At 42.7% G+C, this 16,399-nt stretch overlaps 1 protein-coding gene across 1 annotated transcript in view; it reads left to right on the top strand.

Annotated features, from left to right (window-relative positions):
- The first annotated feature begins 1,814 nt into the window (after nt 1–1,814).
- The window catches only part of kcnb2 (potassium voltage-gated channel subfamily B member 2), a 70,644-nt gene continuing 56,059 nt past the window's right edge, over nt 1,815–16,399 (top strand). Inside the window, exon 1 of the mRNA XM_034560603.1 lies at nt 1,815–2,399. Within this exon, the coding sequence (XP_034416494.1) occupies nt 1,815–2,399 (585 nt within the window). The remainder of the gene's footprint in view (nt 2,400–16,399) is intronic.

Raw genomic sequence — 16,399 nt, forward strand, 5'->3', positions numbered from 1 at the left:
GCGTGCGTGTGTTTGTAGCAACAGCCTAATGTTATGACATCTCTTAATCAACTCTCTCTGCGTCCCTGCTGCTCCCACCAGAGTTCCAAGTCGCACATCTCGACGTGTATACCGCGCTGGTTTCGTTTAGCTGGGTTATGGAATATGCCGTGTGCCACCCAGTTGAATGTAGGTTTCCACCTCGAGGATGTTGCGCAGCCCGCGTGCACCCCTCTGCTGCTGCTCGTGTAGTGTACCGCGGGACCCTCCGCAGTCCGCTTATCCCGTTCCTTCCCGTTTGGCTTTTTGCGCGCACGACGTCTGCAGCGCAGTGATTCGGCGAGCCAGTCCTCTGCGCACGCTGCGAGCTTTTGGATGAAGGCAGGACTCTTTCCACAGTGTTCTGATGGCGAAACAGAGCTGCTGCTGTCCCGGTGACTATTTGTAGAAGAGGAAGATATTCAAGCTTCTTTTTTTTTTCTTCTTTTTCTTCTTCTTCTTTTTGTTGTTGTTGTTCCTCCCTTCATTCTTCTCATATACTCATTTACAACACACAATGTGGGACGCGCGTTCTCTGCGCGGCGTCCGCGGAGTGCTCTCTTCCGTCGCGGCCGCTTGACTAGAGGGGCATCCCGGCTCCCCTTTCATCCTCTACTCCCATTGGAACAACAGGACTTTGCATGCAAAAGGTGGTTTATCTCGGCAAGGTGAGAGAGGCTCTTTCTCCGTGGCAGTGTGTGTGTGTTTTTTTCTCCTAATTATTCGGAGACTTTGAACGGAGTCGAGAGCTGAACTCGTGCGTCGCGTGTGCAGACCGTGTCGACTCATTTACGTGTTGGGTTTATAAAGATCCTCCTGAAATGTAAAGACGTTGCAGTGTAACAGGCTGCAGTGTTTTTGAATTTATGGGACTGCAGAACAAGTCAAGACATACAGATTATCAATATGATGCCGCTACTCATTTTAGCCCAATTTAATTGTAAAATTGTCTTTTTTTTTGTGTGGCTAATGTTTGGTACAAATGTAACTAAAACTGTTCGATTCAACAATATCTGCCAATATCAATTATGTACTACTCCTAATTAAAATGGGAACCTGGCTGCCTAAATAAATGATTGAAGATTATAATGTTTACAACTTTTTATATATTATCCAAGTGTGAGGGGCATTTTAATCATTCTGTTAAATAAAAATAATACACAGTGAATCTTTTCATGTGCAAGTGGTTTTATTTGTTAGACAATGTGACTATAATTAACTAGATGTGGCAAGGGAAAATATTAAATAAGTTAAATAAGACTCCAGAAATTACTGTCACACACACTGCCTCCATTAAGAACACATGACTGAATTCAGAGGCCTCTTTCAGTTCATTTGCTTCATTGAGTCCCATCTTTTACTGATGGGGCAGCTACCAGCAGGAGTTCATTGCCTGACTACAACCACAACAGTGCTGGAGAGTGGAGTGCAAATCAAAGCAGCCATATTGACGGTTAAAACAAAATCATTGATTCTGCCTTCTTAGAAATGTGATGAAAGGGATCAATAACACACTGCACAGCTACTGTCTGACAATTTAAAGGAACCAAGCACTGTCTTAGTTCCTCTTAAAAAAGGGCTGACTTGTGTTTTTGCTTCAAGTTTGCTTCACACAAAATAAAGAAAAAGACATTTAGTCATCTCACAAACTGTCTCTTTTGTTTTCTCAGCCATGGAGGGACTTGCCTACAGAGGATCCAACCTAGTTTAAAACTTTTTGACCCTTTTTTTTCGATTTTCCTTTTTTTTTTGTCTTCCTGAGACATCTTACCAAATAAGTCTCCTTCTCCATCACCATGGCTGAGAAGCTTGGACCAGCAGGGCTCAAGCCCACCAACATCCAAACCGCTCCCTCCCTTCCCCCAGAGCCCATCGATATCATCCGCAATAAAGCCCGCTCCCGTAGAGTCCGCCTTAACGTTGGGGGTCTGAACCACGAAGTCCTTTGGCGGACCCTGGACAGGCTACCCAGGACCCGGCTCGGCAAGCTACGAGACTGCAACACCCACGAGTCCCTGATGGAAGTGTGCGACGACTACAGCCTGAACGAAAACGAATACTTCTTCGACCGGCACCCGGGGGCCTTCACCTCCATTCTGAACTTTTACCGCACGGGCAAACTACACATGATGGAGGAGATGTGCGCCCTTTCTTTCGGCCAGGAGTTGGACTACTGGGGGATTGACGAGATCTACCTGGAGTCCTGTTGCCAGGCCCGTTACCACCAGAAAAAAGAGCAGATGAACGAGGAGCTGCGGAGGGAGGCCGAGACAATGAGGGAGAGGGAGGGAGAGATAGAGTTTGACAACACCTGCTGCCCAGACAAGAGGAAGAAGCTGTGGGATCTCCTGGAGAAGCCCAGCTCCTCAGTGGCTGCCAAGGTAGGGAACCGAAACTGGAAGTGTGATCACACCGCCCCCATCTCACATTTCCTGATCGCATTGGAAGCCAAACTCTCATAAAGCAGGCCTACTCCCACCTGTAAAGAGATAACCACGAGTTCATCAATTTGAATCTTAAACAGACGTGCCCTGTACTCTCAGCGGGTTTCTTGTGCCATCTGTCTGCTTTCCATCTCTGTAGCAACAGTTGTTCGGCATGGATTAAATATAGAGAAAGCTGTAGAATTTGGGTTACAATTTGTGTGGATGCCCTGGATGAACAAAAGCCGAAGAGATGAAAGGTGGAAGTGTTTGTGTGATGTGCAAGAATTGTAAAATGAGTCAGCGAAATGACAGGATGCTGACAAAAGTTTGTTGCAGGTGCACCAATGAACACTGTTGATTCTGTAGCTGTTTACTACAGTAACTTTGAGACAATGGATACTGTTTGATGAGGTAGTCTCGGGCATCAGTCTCGTGCAGTTTATACATTCGTACATGATGAATCTTAAACAAATCAGATGACGGTGTAGCAAGGTCCAGGCTGTCCTTGGTAACATGATGATATCGCTTTGGACTCCTCCTCCTCATCCCAACCCCACTCAGACTCGCTCCCCAATTAGGTAGGTCACCCTTGATGAAATCCAATCAATGGAAATGTACCTTTGGTCTCCAGTATCCTAATCTCATCATCGTGGTAGTGCAGGGCAGGGCCGGGTTTATATTCCATGTCAGGATCATAAACACAGTGTCCTGCCTGTGTGTGTGTGTGTGTGTGTGTGTGTGTGTGTGTGTGTGGCTGCGTGTGTGTTTGTGTATGTGTGTGTGTATGATCATCCTCTCTGCGGGATATCAGAGATCTCCTGATGTGTTGTATGTGTTGTATGTGTTGTGCAGTGTTGAGTTCTGAAATCTTGCTAGTAGTGCATTATTCAGCTTTGAAAATGGAAAGAAATATGGTAACAATACTGATTGCATAAGTTTCAAATCACTTTTGAAGGCTACTTTACGTGTTTTCTCTTCCTTCCTGTGTTATTCCTGCATGACTTGTTCATCCTGCATCAACCAGTAATTTGGGATTGACAAGGATCCCGCCTCAGCTTAATAATTGTTTTCAGCCGGCAGCTGTATATCACAAGAATCAATTATAAGGAGCCTGCCTCTATCTAATTCAAGGGGAAATCCGTGGCAGCAGTGAGGTGATTTGATACGCTATGCGATATTTAAAGTGATTTACCTCCTCAATGAAGTTACAGTGCTTCTCCAGAAACACTTGAGTATTGCTGACCTGTTCACTACTGTGTGGGGGAAGCCTGTGAAACCCTTAAAGGGATATCCCACCCTAATTCAAATTGACATAACGCTTAGTGCTCTACGTGGAGAACTTGAACGTGAATGGCTCACCCTTACGATTGCACTGAGGTTATGTATAGCTGAAAGAACATTTGGAAATGGACTGCCGGGGGCCGCTCGACCGTCAGATTGCAGCTCCCCGAGGTCAGGGAAACCTTTTATGGGGCAAGCGCCGGCCAGGGAGAACCCTTGAAAGCCCTTGACCAAGGAAATGCACTGGGCTGGTACACAGCCGTGCACATTTATACAGAGCAACCTGAGCCCTTTGTCAAATGCAATCACAGAGTCTTCCTGTATACACACAGTCTCTCTTCCTCTCTGTCTTTTTCTCTCACCATGCCTTAATCAGATATCAGAGGCCATTGTGCTGGTACACAGCACCTTTGGCCCTGTCTGACCTTAAATAAAGGTTAGGCATGAGAGGACTGACCTTTTCAGCAGGGTCAATCAAGCTAGGATTACATTCACGAGCGAGGGTTAGGCAAGCCCGAGAGAGAGGAGAGAGAGAGAGAGAGAGAGAGAGAGATGCAGTCATGTAAGTTACGCCTCAGGATGCTGAGCTGGATCTTTGCAAACATTTCCCAATGAATAATGAATGAAGTGGTCAAACCAAAAAGGACACTGGCTAATGCAGTGGCTTCTTTGTGTTACTGCGTGTCTTATGGTTGAGTGCCCCCATGGTGAGAGGAGGAGGGGGGACGTAGTGTCCAGTTCTTTCTGCTGCGTGGCTTGTTACAGGTGGGCCTGTATGTGTACACCTACAGATTGTTGCACCTGAAATATCCTCAGTTGGATCTTCGTCACATGTTTTGGAAACTTTTTTTGAAAATAGAATTTCATAAAAGGCCTTTCTTAACATCCCCGTTCTGTTAGAGCAGTGGTTCTCAAATGGGGGTACGTGAAGGCACTCCAGGGGGTATGTGATATTAAAAAACATATATTTAAAATTAGCATCCATTCAAAAATCCTTTAAAGATAGTTATTGAATAAATATTCAATGAAATATAAGTGTAAGTAAATGAGATGAATTGTATATATTCTATATTAAATCAGTCACTGATGGCACAGCGCTGTGTATTACATCAACCAAAATTGCTTTGCGCTGGTTAGGGGGTATTTCAACATATTTCACAGGGGGTGCATCACTGAAAAAAGGTTGAGTGTTAGAGTATCTCAACTGCTTATAGCCACTGGTAAAATACTGTCACGTGCTATGAAATTATACAAGATTAGAGTGTTTAGAACAAACATCAGATCGATGTTGCCATTGTTTGCTTACTGTGGGCTATAATTTCTATTAATCCAGTAGAATGTTTCATCCTTGATATTGAGCCAGAAGGATTTGTGCTGCCCTGACCCTCTTTTGTTTACAATGCGTCACGAGTGTAGTTGTACAGCAAATACACTTAGCACAAGCTCATAAAAGGAAGTCATATACAAATTTCTGGAGTGCTGCAAGCTGAGTCTGAAATACAATGACTTTTTTCTATCTATCATTCCTGCATAGACGGATATTGGTGCATACAACTTGTATGTAAATGTAGTAGTCTGGAGGCGTCTTTTGTATGTGTGACGGGAATGTAATTAGATGCATTTCTTTCAGGTAAGCACAAAGATATGTAAAAGCCTGTAATAAATATCCGGACCCAACCGTTCACCACACAATTACTGATTTAGTGAGTGCATCAAAATTACCTTATGAGTCACACTGTGTTCCTGGCATCACAAATTAATGTTAGGTGTTACATGCCTACAGTGCTCAGCTATAATATATGTAAAGCGTAGTTTGCAAGAGCAGCATCTCTTTATTTTGAGATAAGAAAACATTCCCCTGTCGAGGGGTTTCTTCCCTTCAGAGTGCTTCCAGTGTGGGCAGTCTGGAAAAATAATGGCAGAGAATTCGGAGGATTTTAAAGAAAGAGATCAATGTTTCTACTTGCCAGACATTTCATGTTGGGTTTTCCATCTCCCCCTCCCCTCTCTACATCAGCCATGTCCATCCTCCTGCTTGCTCCTAATGTGGATGTCCACCATTACTCTCCTCTTTATCTAATAATCCAGTCAAGCTGGTGGGAATGCTGAGCAATGGGCCTGTATGGGTGCAGACTTGAGCTCTTTGGTCCTCCCACGCTTGGAGGCAACAAAAGTCGGTCCACCGACCGCAGACACTGTTTATTATGATGACATAATAGCATAATAGTGTAATACTTTACTGTAACAGACACCTCAAATGTCAATATTTGTAACATTCATGTCTTAATGCACAATACACCATTTTGTTTTGTTTATTATTTGTGTTGAATCAGTCAGAGCAACCACAGTGAGCACACTGTAAGTCCACAGCTGCCTGTTGTTTCGGATCACTGCAGAGAGCCTCCAACTCTCCATCCGTCTGTTTCCTTCCAGGCTTTTATAGCACTGAGGCAAGTATTTAGCCTTGTGTGTGTGTTTTGATGTAGCTTCTGATAGTGGGAGAGTCCAAAATGAAGGGAGGCGGGGATAGGAAAAGTGAGGGAGAGGCCTTTAGTCAGCGTTAAGTCAAATGCTCTGTGTGCCCTTGGGTCAAGTTGAAGGAGCAGGTCTGCTACCTTGTGTTTCATTATCAGCCTTTCATCTCTGAATGGATTGTGGTCAGTCTTCAGAGGCCCAAATCGATACACATTAGCATTTCATAGGAACATATATGTTATGAAGGTGATTCCTCTGTGCAAGAAGCAGATCAGCTGATAAAAGTCCACCCTGCAGGAGTTATTATATAACTAAATGATCTTATTCGTCTCTTAGCAAGTTATCAGGATGCATTAAAAGAGTAATTTAGGTAGAGAACACCATATTCCCTCCTGTAGTCTCCTAGTTACATAAGTCTTCCACTGGGCCTCTAATCAGTACAGCCTAGCATTTAGGCACCAGCACCTAAATCCTCTTTACCCTGCAATCATAATCAGAAGAGAGAGAACCTCCTAGATTATAGGTGGCATGAGTTATTATAGTCTGCACAGGCAGAGGCAGCAGCATGTATCATCTGGATCTAACAGAACACACTTTAATCCAGTACCCCTGTTCAACTCTGTCTTTCTTCTCTCTAAAGAAGTCACCTGCAGCATAAGGCTCATCTTAAGTTGAAATCAGTTATGTAATGGTTCAGATAAGAAATGGTTATTAAATAATATTGGGGTTGAAATGACAGTGAAAGTACCTTAAAAAATGCACTCTGGTATCAGTTTCATAACTTATATCCTCTATACATACATACAAACATACATACATAGCTGTTTCATTTGTTTAAAGCATTTGTAATGGTGCCTTCTATTGTTTTCATCAAAAGTGTCTGATTTGTTGTATATACTCACTAGTTTGTTCTCTAAACACAAATGTCCTCATATGGACAGCAAACTGCTCTAGTGGTGTAAGCAGTGGGTAGAGCACTTTCCACTCAGTTGGTGCTGTTTGAATATATGGTTATGTTACTAAGCAGCAAATATGAACTTTCATAACAATAGTGCTGCATACGTACTCGGATTGTGATATCTGTTGGCTGCAAACCACTAAGATAACTTTAAGATATGTGGACTGATGTCTTGTGGCTCAGTTTTACACATATGGGTTTTCCAGCAGAGGTATCCCAAGGTCATGTTTAAAATGAAGAGCAGGTTAGAACACTGCAGCCCGTTATTGATCTGACTAAAGCATTGTCTTGTAACTGTGAGTTTCCTCCGTAGAGCTGAAAGGGAACATTTGAAGCGAGGCAAAGGAAGTTGTTGAAGATTAACCAGATAGAGCTATCGATGCTGCTGACACTTAAAATCGATCTGTTGAAGCCATGCCGTTGTACATTTTTAATAATTCCACACATTGATTAACGTGTGCAGTAATAGCAAATCACACATCCATCCTCTTCTCTCCTTTTGCTTTGCTTTGCACAAATAACCCGCTGCTGCTTTTTTTCGATCCATTTTCATGATTGCCAGTGGGAACTTGCATGCAAAGGAATTACAGTCTGGATGCAGCTTAGTGGCAATGGTGTCCCTACAGAGCCCACTGGCCTTTTTTCAGCCTTCCACTTGACCATGAATGTGGTGATTCATGAATAAAGACATAATTCAGTGAAACTCATGAGCCACGACCAATATACACTCTGGTATTCGCACACTTTAAGGAATAGAGAAGGGAGAGAACAACAGGCACAACTGGAATCAGTGGAACCTAAGTGGAACAAGAAATACTCACAAGTCTAATATAAACAACAAAGACAATACAAGCCAAGGCTAATGAGTGGCCAGATGGTGTGATGGCTGAAACCTCATTAGTAATTCTACTGTCATCCCTAGAATACACCCTCACATTTCCCAAGTGCGCAAAGCTGTTATGACGAGGGAGAAGGATTCTTTTCTTAATCAGTTAAACTGTCATGTAATCATTTCGTATATAAGATGATCATTTTCCCAGGTGAGATCTTAAAATAGCTTCTTTTGTCGAAAGATGATCTTTTTTATGATATAAAAGATTTTAAAAAAGCAGCACTCAAAAGCCAGACCTAAGTGAATGTTTGGCAATTGGTCTTGACAAATGACTTGAATGATTAATCAATTATGATCACTGTCACCTAACTAATAAATGTCTCAACATCATGTGTTTTTGTTGCTCTCTCCTCAACTCGTACTCAAAGGAAGTAACATAAGGAGACAGCAAAAAACAGCTGTGAACACAACACAGACATGTTTTCATGTTTCAAGTTGAGATGGCTATCTTGTGCCATGTACACATCCAGCAAAGATGGATCAACATTAGCATTAGTTTGAAGTTGTGTTTATGTCCACCTGATGGATTGCTCTGTTTTGGGCTCCACCAACTCCTGGGGGAAATATCTGGCTATTCATCTGTTCGATGCACTGCTATATCCACCAGCTCGTGAACTTTATCTGTCTGCTGTTTGGTGCTGAGCAGGTGGTGTACAATACAACTTGTTTTCATTAATAATAATGCTATGCGGGTTGTGAGAGTGAACCAAAAAGTTTAAATGTTTGCCATAAAACCAAAAGATGCAAAGTAAAAAGAAGGTAAAAGCTCTCTCGAGCTACGGGGAACTGCAGATTCAAGACTAAATTCTTTGGGTTCATCACTATCACTAATGTTTTGAACAGTAGTAAAATATGAATTGTTGCCCCTTTGAGTACGCACTAATTATGACTCCATCCATTTCTTCTTGCACACATTGAGTTGCACACATAATGCCTGTTCAGCCTGCAAAAAGTCCAGGAGATGAAACTTGGCATAAGGCCCCAGGTTTGGGCACCGTCAAAGAGAGACATAAATCCCACTGAAGGCTGGGAGTGGCTGTGGACCAGCAGTCAGCAGCGCTGGCTGGCTGGCACTGCCAGCTTGAGTGACACACTGGGTAAGAGGCTAATGTACTCCTTCCTCCTCGTGCCTTTCTCATCTCCCTCCCTGTCCTCCTGCTCATTACCTCCACGGCTGCCTCGTGAGGTTTGCCCTTTTGCTGTTTTCCTCACCCCAGAAGGCATCAGAAATAGGGGGGAAATGTAGCGACTAGGACGGTAGCAGGAAGAGAGTCATCATTCTAAACACTTTGAACATCAGCTCTCTATTACGTGCTTCAGTGAACCCCCTTTGCACACAAATCTACAGACAAACAATAGTACACACATTATGCCCTTCGGAAGTACAGCAAAAGAACGGACTTGTCACACACACGCACACACACACACACACACACACACCTCTTTATCTGAGAGCCTTCAAATACTGCTAAGCCAGCTATCTGTGGGTGCCTCAGCACTGTGAGCGCCACACTGTCGTCCCCCTCACTTTCCCCATGCCGTCTCTCTTTCAATATCCTTAACCTCCTTTTCCCTCTAGCACCACAGCTGCTTTCATAGCCTCCTTTTACATTCACTTTTTTTTATTTTTTTTTCATCACCATCGCCCTACAGTCCTCAATTTCCTCTTATAACTTCGACCTCCTGCGCCCCTTCATCTCTCTGCTGTTTTCCCTCGCGGGGTGAAAGCTGAATTGTGAACTTGCCCACCATCCATCATGGAAGCAGTGATATGAGATATGGTATTCATTGTGATGTTTTTACATTTGGCTCTTGTTTATGATTCAGTACCTGTGGTCGGGGAAGTACTTTCTCAGGTGGTCTGCGCTTCCTGTAGAGGTGCTCTTTCGCTTCTTGGTACAAAAGCTGCGCAGCTTTACATGCGATGAATAAACAAACAGAACAAATACAGAAACGTTAAAAATCGACCAAGTTATGCATATTGTGATTCCTCACTAACAAAAGGGATATCCTTGGGAGTCCTGGCAGTCTCCCCTGACCAAGAAAAACCCTCCAAGGAGCTCTTGAAATGAAAAAAAGAAAATGTAATCAACTTCATTCTACTTGTTTCCTCGGAAATGCTGTGTTTGTTAGTTTCCATGGTGACCGTGGTGGGCCTGCCATGGTGACTTATCGACACCCGAGGAGCAATTCATCTCTATACAGGCTGTGTGAGAGGCAGAGCAGCTGGTACCTCAGCCCCCACAACCAACCCCATAGGCAAATGTTTGGGAAACACTTTTCAGCACAGCTCAGGTCTCACTAAACTTGCCCTCAGATTGTATACTTTGTCACAGGGATGATTTTCTTTTTCTTTTTTCAATGAAGCATCTTTGGTACTTCTCTGGTTGTGTACTTTCTCCTAAATACTGGCAGTGAAATGACCTGCCTTTGTGCGGCGAGATGAGTTCACCCACAGTCATAATCAGCGCAGGATGCTGCTGTGATATGATGAGTGATGGAAAAATCTGTTCTCCAAGTTCAAGTTGTGTGTGTGTTCACGTGAAGGAAAGAAGAAGAATGGTGTCTCGGCCTTTCTTGGCTCTCCATCTCCAGGCCGATCACAGGGTCTCCACAGCATCAGCAGCAGAACAAGGAATTGGTTTTGTCGGGTATAAGACATTAATTAAAAACCTCTACGACGGAGACTCTGAGGATTTATAAGAGAAGAGAGACAGATAGCGCAGATTATTTAGAGGTTTAGAAGGGTTAAAGCCACTTGTTAGCTATTGCCTCATGGATACAGGGGGACAAAGCAGAAGCTCTTCTATTGGACCGCCTCTCTTTTTATACCTTGTCTTCCCCTCTTTTTCACTCTGCTTTACTCTTGTGTCATCATGCTGTTGGCATTACTGTGGGCTGGGCTGCCAGCTGTTTGCTGTCCCAGGAAGTGATAGAAGAAATGATGATATCTCCTTCTTTTTGATGTGTGTTTGGGCCTCCCGCGTCATCTGCTGAGCCACAGGAGTGCTTCAGTGCTGACCACAGTAAATCTGCCTGGCTTTAAATGTGTCAATCCACCTTCAATTTTAGTTCCCCTATATCTGGCATTCATAATGCAAGAGGTTCGTCTTAAATAGTGTATTCTTATATTCAGTCTTTAAAGTTTAAGCACAATATTTAATTATTTCTGCCTGTGGCAGGAGATATTTCTGCTACTTTTTGACTTTTTGAGATATGTGCCAAAGTCTGCTAGTCAGTCCACCGCTTTGGTTCAGCCGAAAAATATCTTAACAACTACAGATATCCATGATGTCCGGAGGATGAATGCTAATGTCTTTGTTGATACTCTGTGACGTTACTCTGGAGCGCCACCAGCAGCTCAAAATTGTAAGTTGTCCAAATGCCTTTCAAAACAAATGACATTCTCATCAGCTCCAGCTGTACATTGTTTTTACCGCTAATTAGTAAATGTTAGCATGTTGACATGCTAAACAAAAATGGTTTAACATCAGCACATTAGCGCATTTTTATTGCGAGCATGTTAGCTGATGTTACCATTTGGTACTACTAACTTCACTTAAACACAAATTCGCCAATTCTGGATTACACCAGGATTTAACAAAGGTTCCTATGTCTATGTACCTTCAGCATAACCCCCTCTAACCTTAACGTGTGAAATTGTAGCTAAATATTAACAACCATATATGTTCTATTCATTTCATTCATCCTGTGCCATTCAGTTTTTTTTATCAAAGCCATTCAGAAAACCAGTAAATCAGAGAAACGCATCACTAAATATGCACTCGACTGGAGAGGTCCATCTGTGTGTCTGGTGAGACGAGATGACGAGAGGTATTGATACCTTCAGCTCCCTAGTGTGATCTTAATCAGCTTACTGTCATTGGAGGAAAAGACATGGCTGGCCTGAGGGCACACAGGGATGAAGACACTCATTCAGAGCACGTGCCCCGTGTCAATGTTAGAAAGCCAAGCAATGGGCCAAAGGATCAGCGTCTGACACACCCGAAAGGTCGTTTTGCCTCCTGATTTTTTCTGATGTGCTGTACGTACAGATGTAGGTCTGGTCCCCTGTCAGTAGTCACACATGTATGCGTCCACAAAGTCTAGAAAAGACGGGTAACTCTGGACATTTTCTGGTGTTGTCAGAAAAATCACAGCAACAACATTGTTTGAGTTTGTATCGGGTACTGACAGCTACATTACATGTCATTTAGCTGACGCTTTTATCCAAAGCGACTTACAATCATGTTACATTCATACACTGTAGACACAGCTACAGGGAACAATTCAGGGTTAAGTGTCTTGCTCAAGGACACATTGACTAGGGTGGGGATTGAACCACCAACCTCCTGATTTAAAGACCTGCTAACCACTGACCCACAGTCGCCCAGCTAAAGGAGGATCTGTCCTCCATTATTGTAGGATCAGGGAAGATTTTGGTCTGTTGGGTGTTGACATTTGGTTGAAGCCTTGCCAATCGATAGGATGACTCTCAGGTATTGACCGCTGTGTTGAAAGGCCCAACTGTCTGGTTGTATTCCACAGTACAAGGCTGTGTAGTATGCACAGTGCAAGTGTCAACCAAGAAACACCATCGCCCTAGCTCACTGCGGTTGTACCGATGCTTTTACCTTGTTTCTGATATTTGCTGTTTCACTCCCTCGGCTCCAGCTGATGTTGTGTATTTATGTCTGGATCTTCTTTTTTTTCTGAACTTGGTTCTACTTTTACAGCAGCTCAGCTCTTTTCTTTATGTGATTCACATTCAGTGACTCACTGGGAAGTTTATTCTCTTTATACCCTTCATTGATTATGCACATCTGGGGTGGGAAATGTGCTTGTTTACCTCTTCTTCTCTGCCTTCATCTTACCTCGGTGTCCTTCTATTATTTACCCTTGCTCCCATATCGCTTGTTTCCTCTTAAGTCTCCTTCCGTCTTTCCAGACATTCGTTTATACAAAACAAATAAACATTTATGGGACCTCTCCCGCCCATATGTATTTAATTTTCAATCAATGGTGGTATATGTATCAGCCACTAGAAGTATTTGCACCCAGACTTACAGAGGCTTCTGGAATTGACCCAACTAAAGATTTTTAAAGTATACTTGTTTTGCAATAAATCCCCCTTAAGTAGCGTGACAGTATCTAAAGGCGACCTAGCATTCTTAAGCATCCCTAGTTTTCACCTCCTGTTCCAAGGTATTGAATTAGGTGCCTGAATGCGAATAACAATACTAATGTTGATGGATGACTGTTGATACAAGGCAAAGTAGCACCAGCCTTTGTCACGTTTCCAGTATTGCTATTCTCGCCTTTTTGAGTGGTTACTTTCACCCACTCTCCAGTTAGTCTTGCTCCATTCGGATCACACTAATACTGCTATATAACTGCATTAATGTTGCCATAAAAGTCATGTTATGCCACAGATAGAAATCATTAAGCTTAGCATTATAAAGTCTTAACATTTAAAGGGAGATTTAAAGGAAAGCTCACTTCTAAAAATACCAACAAGGCGACCCGTCTCACCACATCACAACACACTGAGCGAGAGTAAGCAGCCTGAAAATCTAGATTTTAATCTTCACTGGTTAGTATCTGGGAATACAAGGAGAGATTAGGAGGTCTCATTAAGACATATATCTGCTTTGTGAATGGGTAAAAACTAATGCGGATTATAATGTGAAGTATTAAATCGGGTAAGGCAGTGAATCATCCACCCTTGGATGCATGATTCATCTCCGCTGGTATTACTTCAATATGTATTTATTCATTTTCTTCACATGTCACAGCTGACAAAACCCTGGCCTTTAATTCTAGTTAAGATGTGGAATTTTATCACATGACGTACTTCCAGTTTGACCTTTTGGCTACATGTGCCTTTGTCTCAGAGGGCATATTAATTGAATTGTAAAGTAGTCTCAAGCACAAGAGTACATACACAGAAACATGTATATGCACAGACACCCCCGACTAAGAAATATTCAGATGAAGACAGATGAAAAACCAATAAGATAACATTGTGTCAGTTTAATTTCCACTCCTTAGGCAGCACTTTTGACAACTTGAAAGATCTTTTTCTCTCTCAGGCAGTTGAAGAAGTACAGGGATTTATTCATCAAAAGATTCATATGTATCTGTATTTTTCTTGACGTAACAATTTATTTTACATTAAAACTTTACATGAGATTTACTCACTGCTCTCATATCTGTGAGTTTACCACCAGATTTACCGGTTTTGTTCAGCTGATGGATCTCCTCAGAGTTGGTGGAATGTGCCAGGGGAAACAGCACACACTTTGGAAGCGGAAAGTTGTGACAGAGGAATGCTGTTTACGTTTAATAGTTTGAAAGTTTAATAAATATTCATTTTGCTGTGTGGTGTAATTTGTCTTGCTGAACACAAGGAAATTCCACAAATTACTCTTTTCCTAATTGAAAGCCCAAGTCTGTCTTCTTGCAAGGATTAAGTCTGGTGAGAGGTATAAATACAGCCTCCTGTCTGTCTGACTGACAGGCAGACACACCCCCAACCTGCTGCTACCATAATCCCCTCTGACGACACTGACGACAGAAATTAACAGCCCGGTAACGTAACGTAGCGTCAGCTGCGACGTCCCATCTGCTTCTCAACGCAACAATCACACGCTTATGACGATGGTGAATCAATTAGCATTGCTGGCATATATCAGTTTAAGCTAAACAGGGCCAAAGGCGGGCTCATTAAAACGGTTGTCTGTTTAGCCTGCTTGATAGAAGGCCAAGCAAGAGCTTACAGTTGTTGAGGGACTCTGTGGATTGCCCGGCGTTCATGGCCTAATCTGGAGCGATTGGCTTTTCTGTCTCCAGGCTAAACAAAACTCAGAACACGGGCAGGAACAAGTGGAAGTGAACATGTATTAAAAAATGGATGCTGCTTCATCCACCATCTTTTTTATTAACGATGGATCAGATGATAATTGTAATAATAATTGTACAATTAACACCCAATTTTGTATCTGCCCTCAACTCACAGTTTAGCATATTTTAGCTCTTTGATTTTGATGTTACACCCTGCAACTTGTTTTGTTTCATTGTCACTGGTTTTGCAGTAGCAGGTGGTGAACAAATTACAGTAACGCTAATACTCCTCTGTATTTGAGGTGCCTGAACTCAGCCATACCTTTAGTATGCTTACCTACATTGTCCCAATCTTTTCCATAACTTTGTTTTGGGATTTTGCAGAATTGTCCAAAAAAGCAAAGAAAATGCACACATGTATTTGAAGATGGCAGCATGCGTCTTCATTTGTATTTGCAGAGACAGATGGTGTATAAAAGTCCTCCTATTGGTCCCCACAGGGCCCTGTGCTGAAAGATGCAGTGTACACACTAGGCAGATACCATTAGTGCCCGCTGCATGCGTGTGCGTATAGTGCGTCTGTATATACGTGCTCATGACCGTGTAGGACAGCAAATGCAGCACACTGTAGCCAGCCATGTAGAACATTGCATGGACATCATCATGCAAAGCACTTGTGATTAAATTGTTCAGCAAGTGTGGGGCACCATTTACAATAATACATTAAAAAACATCTCAATAGCAAATGTCAAATGAATTTAGTTTGTTGTCCTTTTGATTAAACGTGAGCTCTAGATGAGCTTACGTTTTGCTTTCTTTTCTAGGTGCTCTTGATTTGTATGATAATGAAATCTCCAATCTCATCAGCCATAGATATCTGCCCTCCTGCTCTGACAAAGCACTCATTGGTATTTTGGTGGCACCGGCGGAATTAAGGGAATTAAGGGAGATACATTTTTATATGAAATATTGATAGCCAGAACATCTACTTGAATTGCAAAGAAAGTGCTTGCAGACATTAACAGGGAACTTTGGCTGAATAAAATAAAAAGAAAGATAGAGCAAGGACAGGGAAATACCACAAGCAGAGAGCGAGAGCGAGAGAGAGAGAGAGAGAGAGAGAGAGGTGAGCGACAGTGTATCAGAGTAACAGACTGCAGCAGTTGGAGGGATAAAAGCCTATTATGAAGGAGAGCCAGCTTCACAGGGATGGTGCTTTGGTTAAGGTTGTGACTGGGACCATAACAGAGAGGTGCATCCTATCCACAAGATTGTACAGGGGTTGTCTCCTCTCCTCTCTTGCTTGCAACTGCAGCCAGACTCCCTCACAGTGTTTGTTGCTAGGCCACATACTGTGGAAGACTGAAAATGGGAAGAAGAAAACACACACACGACTGAGGTGCAACAATCGATAGTTCATAAATAATTTCCTAACTCTATTTATTTGATGCTTGGTTCGATCCAAAACTTCAATATTGCTGTCAAATGAAATAATGTTGTATTTTG

This window comes from Cyclopterus lumpus, chromosome 20, assembly GCF_009769545.1.
Source record: "Cyclopterus lumpus isolate fCycLum1 chromosome 20, fCycLum1.pri, whole genome shotgun sequence".
NCBI lineage: Eukaryota > Metazoa > Chordata > Actinopteri > Perciformes > Cyclopteridae > Cyclopterus > Cyclopterus lumpus.